The sequence below is a fragment of the Geotrypetes seraphini genome, chromosome 3, assembly GCF_902459505.1.
Source record: "Geotrypetes seraphini chromosome 3, aGeoSer1.1, whole genome shotgun sequence".
NCBI lineage: Eukaryota > Metazoa > Chordata > Amphibia > Gymnophiona > Dermophiidae > Geotrypetes > Geotrypetes seraphini.
In genome coordinates, this window is record NC_047086.1 from 266870120 (window position 1) to 266888090 (window position 17971).

The window sequence follows — 17971 nt, forward strand, 5'->3', positions numbered from 1 at the left end:
CAATTTTACCCCGAAGTCCCTGAGGCAGATCTTGTATGAAGATATTAAATAGGATTGGACCCAGGACTGAGCCCTGCGGTACTCCATTGTGCACTTCCAACTTTTCAGAGGAAGTACCGTTTACCACCACCCTCTGATGTCTGCCACTGAGCCAGTTAATATTTCTTCTAGCCCCAACGAACTCATCTTGTTCAAAAGTCTATGGTGTGGGACGCTATCAAAAGTCTTGCTGAAGTCCAGATACAACACATCTAGGGACTCTCTTTTATCTAGTTCAAAGAAGCTGATCAAGTTGGATTGGCAGGATCTCCCCTTTGTAAATCCATGCTGGTGTGGATCCCTCAGTCTCTCGTCATCCAAAACCATGTCTAATTTGTGTTTAATCAATGTTTCCATAAGCTTGCACACTATTGACGTGAGACTTACCGGTCTGTAATTTGCAGTCTCTAACCTGCATCCCTTTTTGTGGAGTGGAATGACGTTAGCTGTTTTCCAGTCTAATGGAACTTTTCCCGTGCTCAGAGAAAGATTGAAGAGCGCGGCTAATGGCTCTGCCAGGACATCTCTCAATTCCCTAAGCACTCTGGGGTGCAAATTATCTGGTCCATGGCTTTATACACTTTGAGCCTTGACAATTCATGGTAGATGCTGCTGGTGGAAAATTCAAAATTCCTGAACAGGTCTTTTGAGCTCTCTTTTGTTTGCAGCTGTGGGCCGGATCCCGATGCCTCACAGGTAAATACTGAGCAGAAGTATTTGTTAAGTAGTTCGGCTTTATCGGAGTCCAATTCTGCAAAGTTGCCGTCGGGTTTCCTTAGGCGCACTATCCCGTCTGTATTCCTCTTTCTATCAATAACATACCTCAAGAAGGATTTATCCCCTTTTTTAATATTCCTAGCTAAATCTTCTTCCATCTTGAGTTTGGTGTATCTGACCGCTGTTTTGACAGTTCTAGATTTTTCTAGATAAGCTTCTTTGTCTTCTTGTCGTTGTGATCGTTGGTAGAATACAAATGCTCTTTTCTTCTGTTTTATGAGTTCTGAGATCTCCGCAGAGAACCATTGGGGTTTGTTATTTCTCCGCCATTTACTCACAGTCCTTATGAAGAGATTTGTTGCTTCCTATAGAGTAGATTTCAGAGTTGACCACATGACCTCTACATCATCTGTTGTGTCTTGGGTTTGCAGCACCTCATAGACAAAATTTCCTATGCTCTCGAAGTCAGTTCTCTTAAAGTTAAGGACCTTCGTTGATGTATTCGACCTCGTGGATCCCTTCCTGAGGTGAAACCACACCATTTTGTGGTCGCTGGAGGCCAACGCCTCACCTACCGAAACCTCTGTGACGCTATCTCCATTGGTGAGTATCAGGTGGGCTCCAGAACCATCTGTTTGAGTCGTGCCCCCCATATAGATGTTAGTAGCCTTCTGCTGCTGCTGGTCGTGGCCAAACCAAGTCAGCATCAGCCAGGGGAAAACACTGAAAAAAGAGAAACCAGAGGCAAGAAAGAAGCCACGCTGCAACCCCCTCTGACTCCCACTCTCTGTGTCCGCCGAAGAAGCTAGGAAGCTGAAAATTTCAAGACGAGGCCATGAGGCCTAGTTCCTGGAGATCTCACTTCCATACAAAGAGCTGGAATGCCTGAGCCAAAATTCACAATATCCAGGATGTAGAAGATTTTACTCTTGCTAACCTTTACACTTTCTAGAGTACACACAGCGCTGCACACCGTCACATACAATAAATGGGCCATGCTCAGATTTCGCGGAGAGAAAGTCTATCCAAACTCTTTTCCTGACCCGTAACATGAGCTGCCAACAGAAGAGGAAGAAGAGGGTCCACCCATTGAAGTAGAACTAGGACGTTACCCGCCAATTGAGTACATCACCTACCGCCCAGGCTGTAGAGAAATACTACCATCATAATACTGACTGAAAAGACCTGCAGCGTCATACCGGAAGAATGGTCTGAAGCTCCAGAAATGGTAGCCTGACCATGCTCCAGAGTAGAAGAATGAACAAGCACTGAGTCACCTCCAAAGACCAGACTCATGGATCTGAGGATGGAAGGCACCGAGCCCCCCAACCCACCAGCCCAGGATGTTTGGTGACCAGGAGCCAGTCCAGCAAAGACCGAGGCATGCCTTTGAAAAGAGAAATCACACTGAGTCACCAAAGCATACAGAGCAATGCTTGAGGAGCCCACCAAATAATGGGAGCCCTGAGATACCGGGAACCACCAGAACAAAAGCGACTGTTGCAGCATTACAATGGGAAAGCAAGCCGAAGTTCTCAGTGGAGTCAGCAACATGGATCCCAGAAACTGTACAGAATCCCATACTCTTAGACAAGGTGACCGAAGAAGAATGCAAACCTGAGACTGTGACCCATCGCCCTAGTCCCAGGGAAGAAACACATTTCTCTCCTATATGAAGGAAAACAGCTTTCAGATATACCTATAAATAGTACAGGAGAAAAGAGACCCATGCAAATTCGAAGAGTCACGTCCAAAGAACGGAGGAAAAGAAACCACCCCTTTCATGGCAGACATATGGCCCGACTGGACGCCGTCCAAATCAAGCAGCCAGTCAAGAAGAAAGTAGATGAATCACCTGGTAGTGCCAAAACGGTACCACTGCCCTCATTTTCTAAAGCCTGGGGTGGGCAAAATGGCACGAGGCAAAATCAAAAACGCTGCTCCAAGAAAGGCAAGCATACCAAGTGGCGATTCGGAGTCCATAGGAAAATGTAAATAGTTTCCCAGTTTTTCTGCAGAAATGTGTAACCCTGAGAAACCAATTCAGCAGAATGGAATCCAGCCCCAGTCTGCCCAATGCTCCCATCTTGGGCACCATGCAGTAAGTGGAACAACTTCCCTTAGTTCCTGAAGAACTGCCCTGAGGATCAGTAACACTTAAAAGTGAAACACAAAACATAGAACTTCAAGAATGAACCGGAAACCTGAGGAGGATGCAAAGTTGCAAGCATCCTGAAAAAAAAAGTTCCCAATCCCCTGACCTGACAATATAGCGTTTTCCCCCTCAAAAGAAAGCCTGAAGAGTCAGTGGAAGAAGTCAAGATCCCCTCAGAATGAAGTGCCGAAGGTCAGGGAACAGCAGGAGGAGCACTGTATTGGGGTATTGGGGTATTAGTAATTGGACAAATTACTAATACCCCAAAGTTCTCCACGTACCTTACGATCTACCGACCAAAAACTCCTTTTCATTCCCTCCTTAAAAGAATCTTACTATACAAGGAAAACAAATTTTGCTATAACAGCCCCTACATTATGGAATTCTCTCCCCCAATTTCTTCGGGATGAAATTCATTTACCTAAATTTAAAACTAATCTTAAAACTTTTCTATTCAAGGATGCCTTTAATAAATCTTAATCTTTTATATCCGTTCACTTACTCTCCTTTTCTCAAAAGATCTCTTTCATTGCAGCGCATATCATTTAAACCTTGCACCCTTGTCCTTCATGTACTATCCCTTCCCTCTATCTCATTTCCTCTAATATTATGTAACTTTTTCCCTCCTTCCAAATTTTCCTCACAGTCATGTTTGTCAGTATATGTCTAATATGTTTTCGTTACTCCTCCCAACACACCAATAACTTGTTCTTACTTTCTTATTTGAAATTCTATTTTTTAAATTGTTAACCGGTCAGATATTTGTTTTATGATCGGGATATCAAAAATCAATAAACTTGAAACTTGAAACACTATAGGATCTATAAGAAAGAAACTCTCCTAAGAAAAATCAAGGCTCGCCAGGGAAAGAGGAGCATACTGGAACCATGAAAACAGTACTAACTCCATGCAATGTGAGCGAAACACGTATTGTTTCATTAACTGAGGCAGACAAGGAGTCGGGCTTATAAAAGTAAGTGACTTACCCAGGGCCAGAAGTAGAACGCTGTCTGCCAATTCTGTCTAGCACCTGCCATGAAAAAAATGGCGGTGGTAAAATCTGTGTGACAGGCTGTGCACCATAGAGGCTCCGCTGCCTCAGAAATAAAGATAGCCCTGCCCATACGAAAAAGAGAAACGCCACCATGCTCCTAAACTGCGCCCCAATAGATTATCACAACACCAGAACCGGAAATTATTTCTATAACGTTACCACACACACAAAGCACTACACAGAGAGCCGAAAAGAAAACATTCAAGTATGTATATGCTCTCTTTAGGGAGATCCTGAGAGAAAGAAAGAGAAACCCGCACCAAGAACTGGGTAATCTCTAGCTGTTAACAACAACCTGCAGCAATGCACCTTCTGGCCACCCTGTGCAGAGAAAAGCTGAACTGGGCAGTGGAGCATAAACTGAAGTCTCCCTCCAATACGCTCTGAGGCCTAATAAGCATGACCCCCAAGTTACGAGAAGCACATCAAACAAACACTCACCAAGCTCCCAAGTACTGCATCAAAGCAAAATGGGGCTGCACAACCTCCAAAGCGTGGAACTCAAACAAAAGGGATGCCTTGTGAAATAATAGCCTACATGCTGCAACACTGCTGGGTATTCTGCTGGCATTGAGAAATTCATGCTTCAATGAGCCTCCTGCCACTCCAGGTCAGAGACCATTCGAAACCGAGGAGCACTGAGTGAAAACACCCCCTGAAACGTCCTCAGGCTGTTCAAGATGGGCCCTTTGCCAGCAGAACGCAGATGAAATGAGAAGCAGCACTCGGGAGAAAAGAAACCCGACAGCCGCAGCTTCAACACTATTGTAATGCTGCCAACACGAACAAACAGCATGGAGGAGAACCGTTCAAACGCTGTGGCACCACCAACAGCGTAGGAAAATAAGTGTATGGCTCCCGGGCGCGGGAAATAACTGTTCCTTCCACGCTCTGGTAAATACAAACCCAGAGCTCCCTCAGCAAACATGCACTACTGCCCTGCCAACCTAGGCCGCAGCAAAAGTGAAGTAAAAAAACCGCAAAAGTGAAGTAAAAACACAGCTCAGGGAAAAAGTACTTGAACGCTGCAGCACTGCTGACAGCGTAAGAAAGAAGCACGGGAAATAACCGCCCCTTCATGCTCCGGTAAACACATACCCGGAGCTCCCCATAGCCAACAAACACTCCTGTGCCAAAGGAGTTAGGCGTTGAACACCACCCAAAACCCGGCCTCACAACGTATGCGGCTAGAAATAAAATTGCTCACAGTAAAGTCGCTCACCTGTGATGCCGGAACCCATAGAGGAAAGGCTCCCTCACAAACATGCACCCGCGACTAACGAACCTGCAGTGAACAAGAATTCTAACCAAAACATACTCACAATAAACTCTGAGTCAGGGCTTGCAGAGGACAGCAAGTGCCGGTTGAAGCCGGTTATTGCTGGTTGCTCAGCACTAGCAGGGCAGACATTGTATATATTCCCTGTGATCTCTTTTTTTTTTTTTTTTTTTAAATTAAGGGAAAGAAGAAAAATATACATACATATAGAGACCCAGTCAGACCCTCTATCACTGGAGGGAGGGTGAGGTAGGGACCTGAGGGGGCCCAGGTGTAACCCCTAGAGCCAGCACCGTTCAGCCGGACACTCCTGTCTCACTGAAGAGAAAACCTCAACATAAGAAATAGAATGGCAGGCTCACTGAAGAGAAACCTCCACAGGAGAAATAAGGTTCCAGACACAGCCAGAATCCAGGAGCTAGTTGAATAGCGACCATCACCTACTGGGAGATAGAGCATACTGGAAATACATAAGGAGTACCAGCCAATAGGACCACCTGTTAATCAGTTTCTCTATCTCCGCCTGCTGGTAGATGTGGGCTATCCCATTGGTCTCTGGATTCATCTGCTGCTGTTGCTAAGGAAGAGGAAGTTTTCACTGAGGGCGGGCCGCAGTGGAGAGAAGACGCAAGGAGTGCTGGCAGGAGTGGATCGCTACCGGCAGACCTCTTCCCAGATGCATCCCTCCTGCCGGACTCTCTTTGGGAAAGGTGGGGGGGTGTGGTGGGGGGGCTTAGGAGTGCCATTAAAAAAATAAAAAAAGGTAGATGGAGGGAGAGGGGAGATGGGGAGTTGTGGACTGGGGGAGAGATGGGGAGAAGATAGATGGGAGAAATGAACTTGGTGGAGGGGGAGATGGACTTAGGGGAGATCATGGAGAGGGGATATGGGGGAAGGATAGAAGAAATAAGGATCTAAAACCAGGAGTGGGAGAGAGATGGTGGACAATGCGATTTAGGGAGGGAAGGAACAGAAAGGGAGAGAAGTTGGACACAAGGTGTGGAGGAGGGAATAGAGATACTGGATATGAGGGTAGTTGAGAAGAGAAAGGGAGACATGGTGAACTCCGGGGTGGTGGGGAAGGAGAGAGAGAAATGAAGGATGAAAGGGTAATTCAGAAAAGGTGGATCCGTGGATGGAGACAAAAAAAGGAAAGATACCAGACCTCTGGGGGAGGGAAGGGAAATGGAAGGGGAGGACAGAGATGGCAGATGGGTGGTTAGCATGGAGAAAGAAGGAGACCCTGGCAAGCAAGTTATCAGAAGACAACCGGAGCCGGGGACCAATAAGATCTGAATAATGATAAGACAACAAAAGGTAGAAAAAATAATTTTATTTTCTATTTTGTGGTGTTAGACCACGAACGTGAGCTAGGATTTAAGAGAGAGAGGAAAAGTCTTTTTTGTTTACACCACACAGCGTTAGTGTGGGTAGGAGAGGGCAAAGTGGGTGAAGAGGCAAGAAAATAAACCCACCAGGATATTTTGAAAAAAAATCCACTTGGGCAGGAAAATCAAATCGAATAAAAAAATAAAATAAAATAATCGATTCAATAGGCTGAAGCGAATCAAATTGAATTTTTTTTTTCCTGAATCGGACAGCACTAGTCCTTATCGTTTGCTGCATTGGCTGCCGGTGGAGGCACGAGTGCTATTCAAGTTTTCTTCTATCTGTTTTAAGTTGATTTGGGGATTGGCCCCAACTTATCTTTTATCTCATTTCATATTGTATAGTCCTATAAGGAAAACTAGGAATTCACATTTATTTGCTTATCCAAAAATTACTGGTTGCAGATATAAGACTTTTTTTGAATAAGACTCTGGCATTCCAAGCAGGAAAACAGCAATTTTGGCTGGGTAAATACATTGGTGAAGCTATATTGTCTTATGGTGCATTCTGTAGAGAAATTAAGTCATCGCTGTTTGACAAATTTATTTCTTAAACATGGATACTATTGTTAGCAAAACTCTACTTTGAGTATATCTAAGTAACTGTTGGTTTTTGTTTTGTTTTTGCAAATAATTTTTATTAAAGTCACCCAGAAGAACACACAGGATACAGAAGGAACATATGCACAACAGGTGCAAAACAGGAACATAACAAAAGCAGCTAAGAATAAATCGAAACAAGCACCAGCAGCATAGGAGATATGAGCATCAGGGCAACCATATGAAATAAAAAAGAGAAAAGAAGAGGGGATGCGCAAAATCTACCAACCAGACCAATCCACAAAACAAAAATACTAATCAAAGCGAGGGCAGGGAATCACGGGGCATAGCTCCCCCTACAGGTGGAGAGAAGGAAAACAGCGGTTGCTAAAAAGCCCCAGACCGCTGCATCGGAATGATTCATCCACCGAGTATCCCGGCTCCCCTGGTGACCCGTTGTATTTTTAACTATTTGTATTTTGCTGATTATCCAGCCTTCTTCTGTGTAAACTGTCTAGAAATCTTTTGGTTATGGTGGTATAGAAGAATAAATAATAATAATAATAATTTTATTTCTTATATACCGCCAAAGCCATAGTAGTTCGAGGCGGTTTACAACAAAGAAGGGCTGGACAATCAGCGAATGAGTACAATCAGCGAATACAGATACAATTAATATATGTAAGCAGGGAACATGTGCAATATAAGGAGTCGAATATACAGTGAGCAGGAGGCAGAGGTATGAATAAAAGAGATCTTGGGGGACAAGGGTCGGGTAAGAGATCTTAGGTTACAAATAAAGTTATGTTATGATCAAGAAACTGTTTTATTTTACTTTTGTGGTTACGATAAACATACTGAGGGCCGCAAGTTTGAGACCACTGCTCTAATGCATTTGCATCAGAAGTAGGGCTTCCCTTTAATCGCATCAGAAGGAAGGTTTCCAGTAGCATGGAGAATGAAGGAATACTGCCGTCAGCCTGAAAAGAGTGAGCGAGTGTGGCTACATAAAACCCAACACCGAGGGATCCCCGAACAAAGATGACCCATCTCTGCAAGTCTGGAGGAGATCCCTGTGGACTCCTCAGGATGAAAGATTAGGTTCCTTACCTCTGCTAATCTTCTTTCTTGTAAATCTCCTCTGGAGGCTGAACTCTCGGGTTGTGCATCTATTCCAGCCTTGGCTGCAGAACTTAGTAATAAAACCAACCCCCTTTGCAATGTCACCTGTGCAGATACTCCCCTTGAAGTTCAGTAGGTAGCAAAGCCAGGAGTATCTAATACAAACAGGAAACACAAGCAAAAAGATATGGGAACTCCCCGCTACACATCAATGTTGCTCACGATAACCAAATACATAAATCAACAAACGCCAAAAAAAAGCCAAATTAGCATAATAAGAAATTGTAACATTTCACACCTGCAAACCTGAGGAACAGGTCACTAAAGAAGACACAGCCCAAAGAGCAGAAGGGGCACTACCCCGGGACCCTTAAAACTCTATAAGCTTACATAAAAGGACACTCATAAGAACATAAGAAGTTGCCCCCGCTGAGTCAGACCAGAGGTCCATCTTGCTCAGCGGTCTGCTCACGCGGCGGCCCATCAGGCCTAGTGCCTGAACAGTGATCCCTGATTAATTTTATAACTTACCTCTAATCCCATCCCTATAATCTACCTCTACTCTTATCTGTACCCCTCAATCCCTTTGCGTGAATGCTTTTTTGATGCCTTTTTGTGGATAACCTCTGTCAAGTACATAAGAACAGCCTTCCTGGGTCAGACCAATGGTCCATCAAGCCCAGTAGCCCGTTCTCACGGTAGCCAATCCAGGTCCCTAATACCTAGCCAAAACCTAAGGACTAGCAATCTTCCATGCTACCAATCCAGGGCAAGCAGTGGCTTCCCCCGTGTCTTTCTCAATAACAGACTATGGAAATTTTAGTGAGGCTGGTCAAAGAAAAAAAGCCAACTTACCAGTTACTGGCAGGCAACCTGCAAATTGAACAAAACAGATGGGCAGGAATTCAGCCTCCAGAGGAGATTTACAAGAAAAAAGATTAGTAGAGGTAAGAAACCTCTTATACAATCCCTCTGGAGGCTGAACTCTCGGGACATATCAAAGAAGTCCCAAATCTCAGGGGGAGTCCAATGAGCTCGCCACCAGAACAGAAGAGCCAAAGGCCATAGCACCCTTAGCTGCCACATCAAGCCAGTAAAACCTGGAAAAAGTATAAAGGGAAGTCCACATGGCCACCTAACAAATCTCCTCAGATGAGACTGCATGAGATTCAGCCCATGAGGAAGCCATTCCTCCGGTAGGGTCAGCCTTCACCCCAAGGGGAGGTGTCTTCCCCGCCGCCACAGAGGCCACGGAAATGGCACACGCATCCAACGCGAGATGGTAGCCTCAGAAGCAGGCCAACCCTGGTGCGTGGAGCCCGCCAGGACAAACAGACGGCCTGACAGACGGAAGTCGTTAGTAGCCTCTAGGTGTCTCAAAAGGAGACCGCAAAACATGGTTCTTAGACTTGGAACCCAACCGAACAAAAGTGGGTAGCCGAGCTACCTGTTTGACATGGAGTGCGGAAACCACATGCAGAAGAAAAGACGACACGGTCCTCAAAACAACCGCAGACTCCGTGAAACGGATAAAAGGATCCTTGCATGACAGAGCCTGAAGCTCCAACAGACCCTGTGCAGAAGCGGTCTTCACGGTAACATCTCTCAGAGAAATCCCATCCAGGGGTTCATAGATCAGAAGAGCCAGCGAGTGGAGAGCCAGAATCAGTTCTCACGGAGGACACGGCAGTCTCAAGGCAGGCCGCAGCCTCCCCGCCCCCTCCCCCCAAAAGAAGCATACATCTGGGGGGAGACGCCAGAGAACCCCCGAGAGAAGAGGGACCCGAACACGACAGGCCCGCAAAGGTGACAAGATGAAGAAACCGCCAAACCCTTCCAGAGGCCAGGCCACAGGAAGGCCAGAACATGCGCCACCGACGGGAACAACGGATCCACGTGAACTCATTCACACCAAGCCGGAAAGCACCTCTAGGCCTTCGCGAAGGCCGACCACGTCGAAATCCTGTCGTCATGAAGAAGCGTGGCGATGATAGCAGAAGATAAGCCCCGAGCCCTCAAGGCCACGAGTACAGTACCAGGCCACAAGACCAAAGCGGTCCGGAACTTGAAGGGCTATCAGGCCCTGCATGAGCATTCTCTGATGGCAAGGAAGATGCAGATCCCTCCCGAAGCTCAACCACACCAGGTCTGAATACCAAGGACAGCTGGGCCAGTCAGAAACCACTAGGAACGCCGTATCTGCGTGAGATGCCACCCGGCGCAGAACGCGCCCTATCATAGGTCACGGGGAAAAGCCATACAAGTTCCCCTTCTGTCCACGATTGAATCAGAGCACCGAGCCCTGCTCTGCCGACCTCTCGGAAGCAACTGAAGAACCTGTCCGCCTTCCGGTTCCCCGAAGACACTATCAGATCGGAGGCGGGGCAACCCCACCAACGAATTATGGCTTCAAACACTAGCGTGGACAGGGACCATTCTCCCGGGTCCAGAATCCGACAAAAGAGGAAGTCTACCGGCACATTGGCCACTCCAGTCACATGAGCCGAGGACAAGGCCATCAGACGCTTCTCCGCCTACACAATGAGCATCTGAGCCTCCAGGCTCAACAGGGGACTCCTCATGCCTCCCAGTTGACATAGGCACTTGCCATCGCAATGACCAAGAACACATGGAGATTCTCTGAAATCGCAGCAGAGCCAGACAGATCATATGCATCTCCAGCCGACTGATCAACCATCTACTCTCCAATGCAGTCCACCAACAATGGACTGGCACCAACTGGCAAATTGCTCCCCCGCCGGAAAGACTCGTGTCCGTTGCCAGGGACACCCAGTCCAAGACATGCAGAGGGAGCCCTCTGTACAGAGTAACCAGATATAACCACCTGCGTGCTGACGCCAACAATGGCAACTACACCCCCAGCGCATCCTGCTGAGGATTCCACCGAGACAGGAGGGACAACAGAAGAGGACAGATGCGAGCTCTTGCCCACGGATCACAACTATGGTCACCACCATGAGACCCAATACCTGCAGACACTGACAGGCCTTCGAGGCTAGAGCCACTAACATATCCCAAACTACACTCTGAAGCTTGAGCTTCCCGGATTCCGTCAGAAACACTTGTTTCCTGCCAGCAAGGAACCAGACTCCCATATACTCCAAGTCCTGCATTGGCTCGAGGCGACTCGCCTTGAAATGGATCACCCAGCCGAGAATGTCCAGCAGTCACCCCTTGGCGAACCGCCAAGCGGCCTTCCTCCAAAGAGGGAGCTCTGATCAGCCAGTCATCGAGGTACTAATGGACCAGCACACCCAGCAAGCACAGATAGGCAGCCACCACCATCATGACTTTGGTGAATGAACTGGGTTCCGACACCAACCCAAAGGGCAGCACCACGAACTGGAAGTACCTCCCGAGAACATGAAACCTCAAGAACCTCCGATGATCCAGGAAAGGGAAAAAAAAAAAAAAATTGTGAAGTGGAGGCACGCTTTCGAGAGGTCCAAGGAAGCCAAAAAAAACCCCCGGGAGCCATTGCTGCCACCACTGAACACACCATTTCCAGCCGGAAACGCGGAACTCGTCAGAAGGCATTCACTGTCATCAAGTCCAGAAATGGTCTGCAATCTTCGGAGTCCTTCATTAGCATGATGAAGTAAATTGAGTATCTCCCAGAGTCCAAGTCTCTCTTTGGGACAGGCTCTTTAGCTGCCAGATCCAGCAACCTGCTCATCGTGGCTCGCACCTTGCTGGCCCTGTCCAGAATTCCCACAGGAGGGGACAGGAAGAATTCCAGCGGAGGTCAGAATAACTGTAATCAAAGGTTTTCCCTGAGCACGTCGAGGGCACACTATCCGACAGTACCATTCGTCATTCCGGAAGGAAGGCAGAAAGCCGCCCCCGAACCAGGGGGGGCCCCGCCAGAGACCTGGCGTCATAAGCCATAATTCTCTCTAGGGAGGGACAGAAGCCCAGGAGTAATAAAACTGTTGGTGCGCTGCACCTCCAAAGCGAGGATCGGAGGGAGTTCTGAAATGCTGTCCTGCCGCCGGGAGTCCAGTGAATTGAAAAGTGCACCAGAAGGGATGAAATCCGGCCGTCCCACACCCCTGATCGGATGAGGTCTACAGCCAGGGAGCACCTAAGGCTTACGGTCCTGAACATTGACCATAAGATCATCCAAATCCCGGCCAACCAGGATCGAACCTTTAAAAGGGAACCTGCTCAGCATAGCCTTTAGCTGAAGGAGCATCCGAGCACTGGTGAATCCAAGTCATTCGTCGTGCGGACACTGAAGAAGCACCCAGCTTAGTTCAAGATGCCATAGCGTGCATCAGTCAAAAAATTCAGACATGCCCAGGCCACAATGAAGTGGCTGCCGCAACTCACCATCCCACCGTAGAGGAAAGAGAAAGACACTTGAGAACAAAATACACTCTTCTGTCCTGAACATCCTGCAGGACAACCCCTCCGATTGAGAAGAAAGAGGTATGCTTGGCGACCTGAGCCACAGCTGAATCCACCGTCAGTGGGACAAGGCGCTAGTTGAAGTCTGATGCCATGGGATACAAGTTTGCCATGTCCAAGGATAAGGGACTCCCAGACCCCTAACAGCACTTCCGCCAAAACTGCATTGTCCAGCAAGGAAGCAGACAGCAGAGGCTCAGAACTGTACAGTCTGCCTGACCCACATTTCTGAAACCAGGTTCCGTGTTCACAGTGCCCCAGAAATAAAGACGGGCAGGCGGCCAGTCTTGAGGAGCCGGCACACCGCCTGGCGATCTGCAAGGTCTCAGAACCCATTGTTCTGAGTATCACCCAGATCCGCCAAATTAGCCAATTCTGCTGATTCTGCCAAAGAAACAGGCAACAGCAAAGGCGCAGATGCTGAAGCAGAAGCAAGGGCGGGGACGAACCACCTGCTTTCTGGTACCCCAGCAAAGGAACAAATAGACATGCCGGCATCCGAAGGTGGAAACTGTTGTACTGGAGTCTGAGTGGGAGAAACAGGCAAAGCCCCTTTTTCTTTTTTGCATACAGCCAGATAGCTCAGATCCACAAAATCAGGGGAAAAACAGTTACTGGTGGCCGGAACTGCTCTGTGCATCTCAGATCTCACAAGATTAGCAGATTAAGGAGACTTTTTCCAAGAACTGTGCTTGCGTTTTGCAAAAACGCCATCCGTGCCCCGTTTAGGCGCCCTGGATGCAACAATCACGACTCTGGTGGAATTAAAGGGTTTTAGGGCCTCTCAGGAGGAGGGGAGTGCAGGATCCGCACACGTCTCACCCCCTTTGCGGCCCGCCATCCGCCACATCTAAGGCATGAATCCATGCCATCCTGTCCTGAGGTGGCCACCTGTGAAGTTTGGGTCAAAAACCGCAAATTTTACAATTTTACAGTTGGGGGGACCAAGGCATGCAGAGAAACCACCCAAAACCCTGATTTCAGCACCCCCCAAAATCAGCAAACTCTATGACTCACAGAGACTTGCTGCAATGCATTTCAATGGCAGCCAGCAACACACAGTGCAAGCATAGGGAGATCTCCTCAGGAGCTGATTAAACTGGATTTTTCAGATCTTCTGACCGCTTCAACTTCCCTGTCACCACAGATCACAACCACCAGGACCCCTCAGGGGAATTACGGAAGACACGCAGTCCGGTTTCCGATCCAGGCATACCTTCACGTAACTGAAGCAGCCTGCGCTCTACCCCTTTGCGGATGAACCAGGGGCAAGATGGCTCCCGAGCCCGGAGACCCGATCCAATCTACAGGCTTTCTAGAGGGCTTACTGCAGTTCAAGCTTACAGAGCACCCTCCAGAAGCAGACAATCTTTAAGGAAAAGTCTGCGATTTCCCGCTGAAGGAACACTCTCAGAGTGAATCCGCAGCACTTGGGCAATACCCGCAGCACCAAAGAAAATAAAAGACTAATAATTGAGAAATAAAATCATGAGCAAAAGAAACTAGAAGTTCTCAGAAAGGCTGCAGAAACAAACTGAACTTCAAGGGGAGTGTATGCACAGGTGACATCGCAGAGGGGGTTGGTTTTATTTCTAAGTTCTGCAGCCAAGGCTGGAATAGATGCACAACCCGAGTTCAGCCTCCAGAGGGATTGTACAAGAATTCCCATTGCCCCCATTCCCCTGCAGATCTCTAGCTTTCATGCGATACTGGTCAGTTATCTATCTATATGGCACAGTGTGTATATATGAACTCCTGAGAAGGCATCATTTGCTGAAATACAGACCATGTCATATTTACCCACTGTGGGCAGTTATTCCATTGCTGTGACTTACTACTATTTGTTGATATATATTTTTAATAAACTTTTATTGATTGCTCATATATCCTGTGTCATCTTTATATAGAGTGGATTGGATTTACTGTGTTTCCCCGAAAATATTAGGGGTTATTTTGGGGGGATGTCTTATTCTTTTTCATGTACAACAAACATCTTTCTCTTCTCCTCCACCCCAACTCTTCTTCTTTCCTTTCTCCTCCCCACATGTGCAGCATCTTTCCTCCCCTCTCACCCATCCCCTTGTGCAACATCTTTCTATCCCTCCCTCCTATTCCCCTGTGCAACAGAACCCCACCCACCCTCCTACTGTGAGACTGACATACCTCCGAGGCATCCACAAAGCGCTCTGAACGGGCTGCTTCGTTGCCTTCCCCACTGGGGCCATCCCTCTGATGCATCATTGATGCAGCAGAGGGAAGGCCCCGGTGGGGAAGGCCGCAAAGCAGCCTGTTCAGAGCACTGTCGCCGCTGCTGCTGCTCTAGGAAGCCTCGGAGTGGAGGTATGTCGGGTCTCACCAGGGTGGGGGGGGGGGGGTCACTGAATTGACTAGTCTGATTTTTTTCCGTGAATCTGGCAGCACTAGTGTCAGGGATGGAGTTGGGGAGTGTTGGGGACATTCGGGAGGGGGCATCCGGGGACGATCTTAACTAGGGTTTATTTTTGGGGTAGGGCTTATATTAGGAGCATCTTTAAAAATCATGCTAGGGCTTATTTTCAGGGAAACAGGGTATTAATTTGATATACTGCTATTGACAACCAGGTATTAAGCAGCTGACAATTTAAACAAATTACAAGAAAAAAAAAATTACATCAGTAAAAGACAAATATAAAACCAAAAGATCTTAGTTTAACAAACAAATGAAAATCAGTCCACAGCTTAGATCACAATTAAGAGACCCTTAAAATGGCAATTACATAAATTACTACTGAAATAAGATTTAACAGCTCATAAAATTATTAAAGGTAGCGCAATCACTACTTTTATTTGTACCAGAACCATTCAGCCAGGACGCTGCAGTTGCCAGCTGAGTATCAAGGGCCAAGTTAACTAATCGTTTCCCTGTCGGCATAGCATGAAAACGCTCACTATGCTTTAAAGAAAATGATGGGAGCAATGGAAAGGGAGGCGCGGTGAAAATGGCAGAGAAGGAAAGTCTCTGCGGCTCCCGATTTCTTACCTTCATGGTCGATTGGACATCCAACGAGGAAATCACTTTCCTTGCTGCACGGCTCTGATCGCGGAGCTGAAAGAGAAAGTCAGTCGATAAAATGTTGTTGGGACAAAGCTTTGGTCCCAACCCCTCGCCTCTCATCCTCTTCCTGCGGCTCTACCGTCTCTGCCAATGACGCCATTACTGTCACCGAAAGGAAAAAAAAAAAAAAACGGGCCCGACCACAAAACAATACAAACAGAGAAGAAGGAGGAAGCCGCAGAGACAAATCAGATACAGCTTGAGAGCCGGATTTCAGTCCCCGAAAGTCGAAAGCAGCACTATACCGGGCCTTTTTACTCTTTCCCTTTTGTTATTAGTCTTGTTTTTGTCGTGCTACTGTTTGCGCTGCTGCAGCCACCCCCGGGCGACAGAAACTCAGTCCGGACACTGCGGGCTAGGGATGGACAGAGAGACAAGCAACTATACCGAGACAAAAAAAACAAACAAACCCCAACAAGATCATAAACTACAAAGACACCAAAAAACTCCGAAGCTGAACCAACCATCTCTACCTCCCCGCAATATGCACTCCTGGCTCTACTAACCCCAAAATAGCCAGTCCTTACCCAACATCAACAAGAAACAAAACTGCTCGTTCAAAATAAAAAAAAACAAAACCGCTCCCTCATCCGCCAATCTCCCCACACAGAGCCTGCCTCCCCCTTCTCTTCCTACTACCTTTGTTCACTTACTTTCGTCAGTACAAAACAAAACAAAAAGGCAGAGATCCCGAACAAATACCAAGGCAACTTCACCACTCTGCTAAAATATCCAAAGTAGGGCCCGATCCCCGGTTAATCCATCCAGGTGTCTTATAACGTCACGAACCTGTCGCCAGTTGTCCTCATAAACCCCACAAGCTACGATCAGTGCACCCGAACCCACTGGGCTCTAGGCTCGGAAACCACTGGCCAGGCAAAATGTAGACCACGCCTCCTCTCCCTTCCGACTGGTCATTCTACTCCGTAATCCCACCCGCTCGCCAACTCTTATTAGCTGGAGGCACCGAGTAAGCGTAAGGTAGCGGAGACAGAGAGAGTATCTGCCGCAAGTATCTCGGGAAATGTAATTATACATCCAAAGCATTTGTTTTCTCAGTCTCTCGCATCATCATTGAAATTCCATAAAACCCGGCAAACGTCGGTTTGCTTAAAGACAGACGGCAAAATGCTAATTTTTAATCCTTGAAAGTTTATTAATTTATGAAAATAAAGCACAGTGGGTGGGTTATGAGAATGCCTGCTGTCCCTGGATAACACCTGTTACAGGTAAGTAACTGTGCTTTATCCCAGGACAAGCAGGGGACTCTCCAGCTAACAATAGGGATGGAGGGAAATTGGCTTCTAATTGGAGATTACATTTTGGAGAACTTTGTGGCCAAACTGACCAATCCTGTCTGAAAAGTTTATCCAAACAATAGTGGGTCTTGAATGTATGAACCAAGGACCAGGAGGCTGCTTTACAGATGTTCTGCTCAACAGGAGTGTAACGCAGATGGGCTACCGAAGTCACGAGAACTCATGGGAGCTAGTCAAAGAAGCCAGTGAGCGCCGAGCAGGAGCACCAAAGCGCCCTCCTGCTGGTTGCTGGTCAGCGGCCAAAGAAACTCGATCCCACGGGTGAAGAGCCGCTGCCTGACAGGAGTTGGGAGGGAAGGGGGCTGTGGCTGCTCATTCCAATTCCGCGGGTGAAGAGCCAACAGGAGAGAGGGAAGGGGGCTGGGGCAGTGCCAATTTTTGGGGAGGCCACAGTCCCTGTGCCCCCTCCCGTTCCGATGCCTATATATTGCAGAACTAAATACAGTCCACAATCCATGTGGAGATAGTTCTCTTGGTTATAGGTGTTCCCAGCTTGTTTGGATCAAATGATAGAAATAGCTGAGTAGAAGTTCTGTGATGCTTGGTTCTATCTAAGTAATAAGCTAGAACACGTTTGCAGTCCAATGTGTGAAGTGCCTCCTCACCAGGGTAAACATGCAGCTCTGGAAAAAAAATAACAGAAGATTGATGGAGTGGTTGAGATTAGACTCTGAAATGACCTTTGGGAGTAATTTCAGATGAGTTTGAAGAACCACCTTGTCAGGATAAAATATAGTATAAGGTGGATCTGCTATTATGTTTATTTAAGATTTGATAAACCTAAGCGGTATGCAATGAATCAAACCAACATGAAATTAGGTACAGTGGTATCT

At 47.3% G+C, this 17971-nt stretch overlaps 1 protein-coding gene across 7 annotated transcripts in view; it reads right to left on the reverse strand.

Moving 5' to 3' along the window:
- ARID4B (AT-rich interaction domain 4B) overlaps positions 1–16725 on the reverse strand; it is an 852780-nt gene extending 836055 nt beyond the window's left edge. For 4 of the 7 annotated variants that reach the window (XM_033937318.1, XM_033937319.1, XM_033937317.1 and 1 more), the window contains exons 1-2: positions 16609–16720; positions 15745–15810 (exon numbers count right to left, since the gene is read on the reverse strand). In XM_033937318.1, coding sequence (XP_033793209.1) covers positions 15745–15750 — 6 coding nt within the window. In that variant the 5' untranslated portion in view covers positions 15751–15810; positions 16609–16720. The other 3 variants (XM_033937320.1, XM_033937315.1, XM_033937316.1) reach the window with 3 other exon arrangements.
- Positions 16726–17971: the final 1246 nt, after the last annotated feature.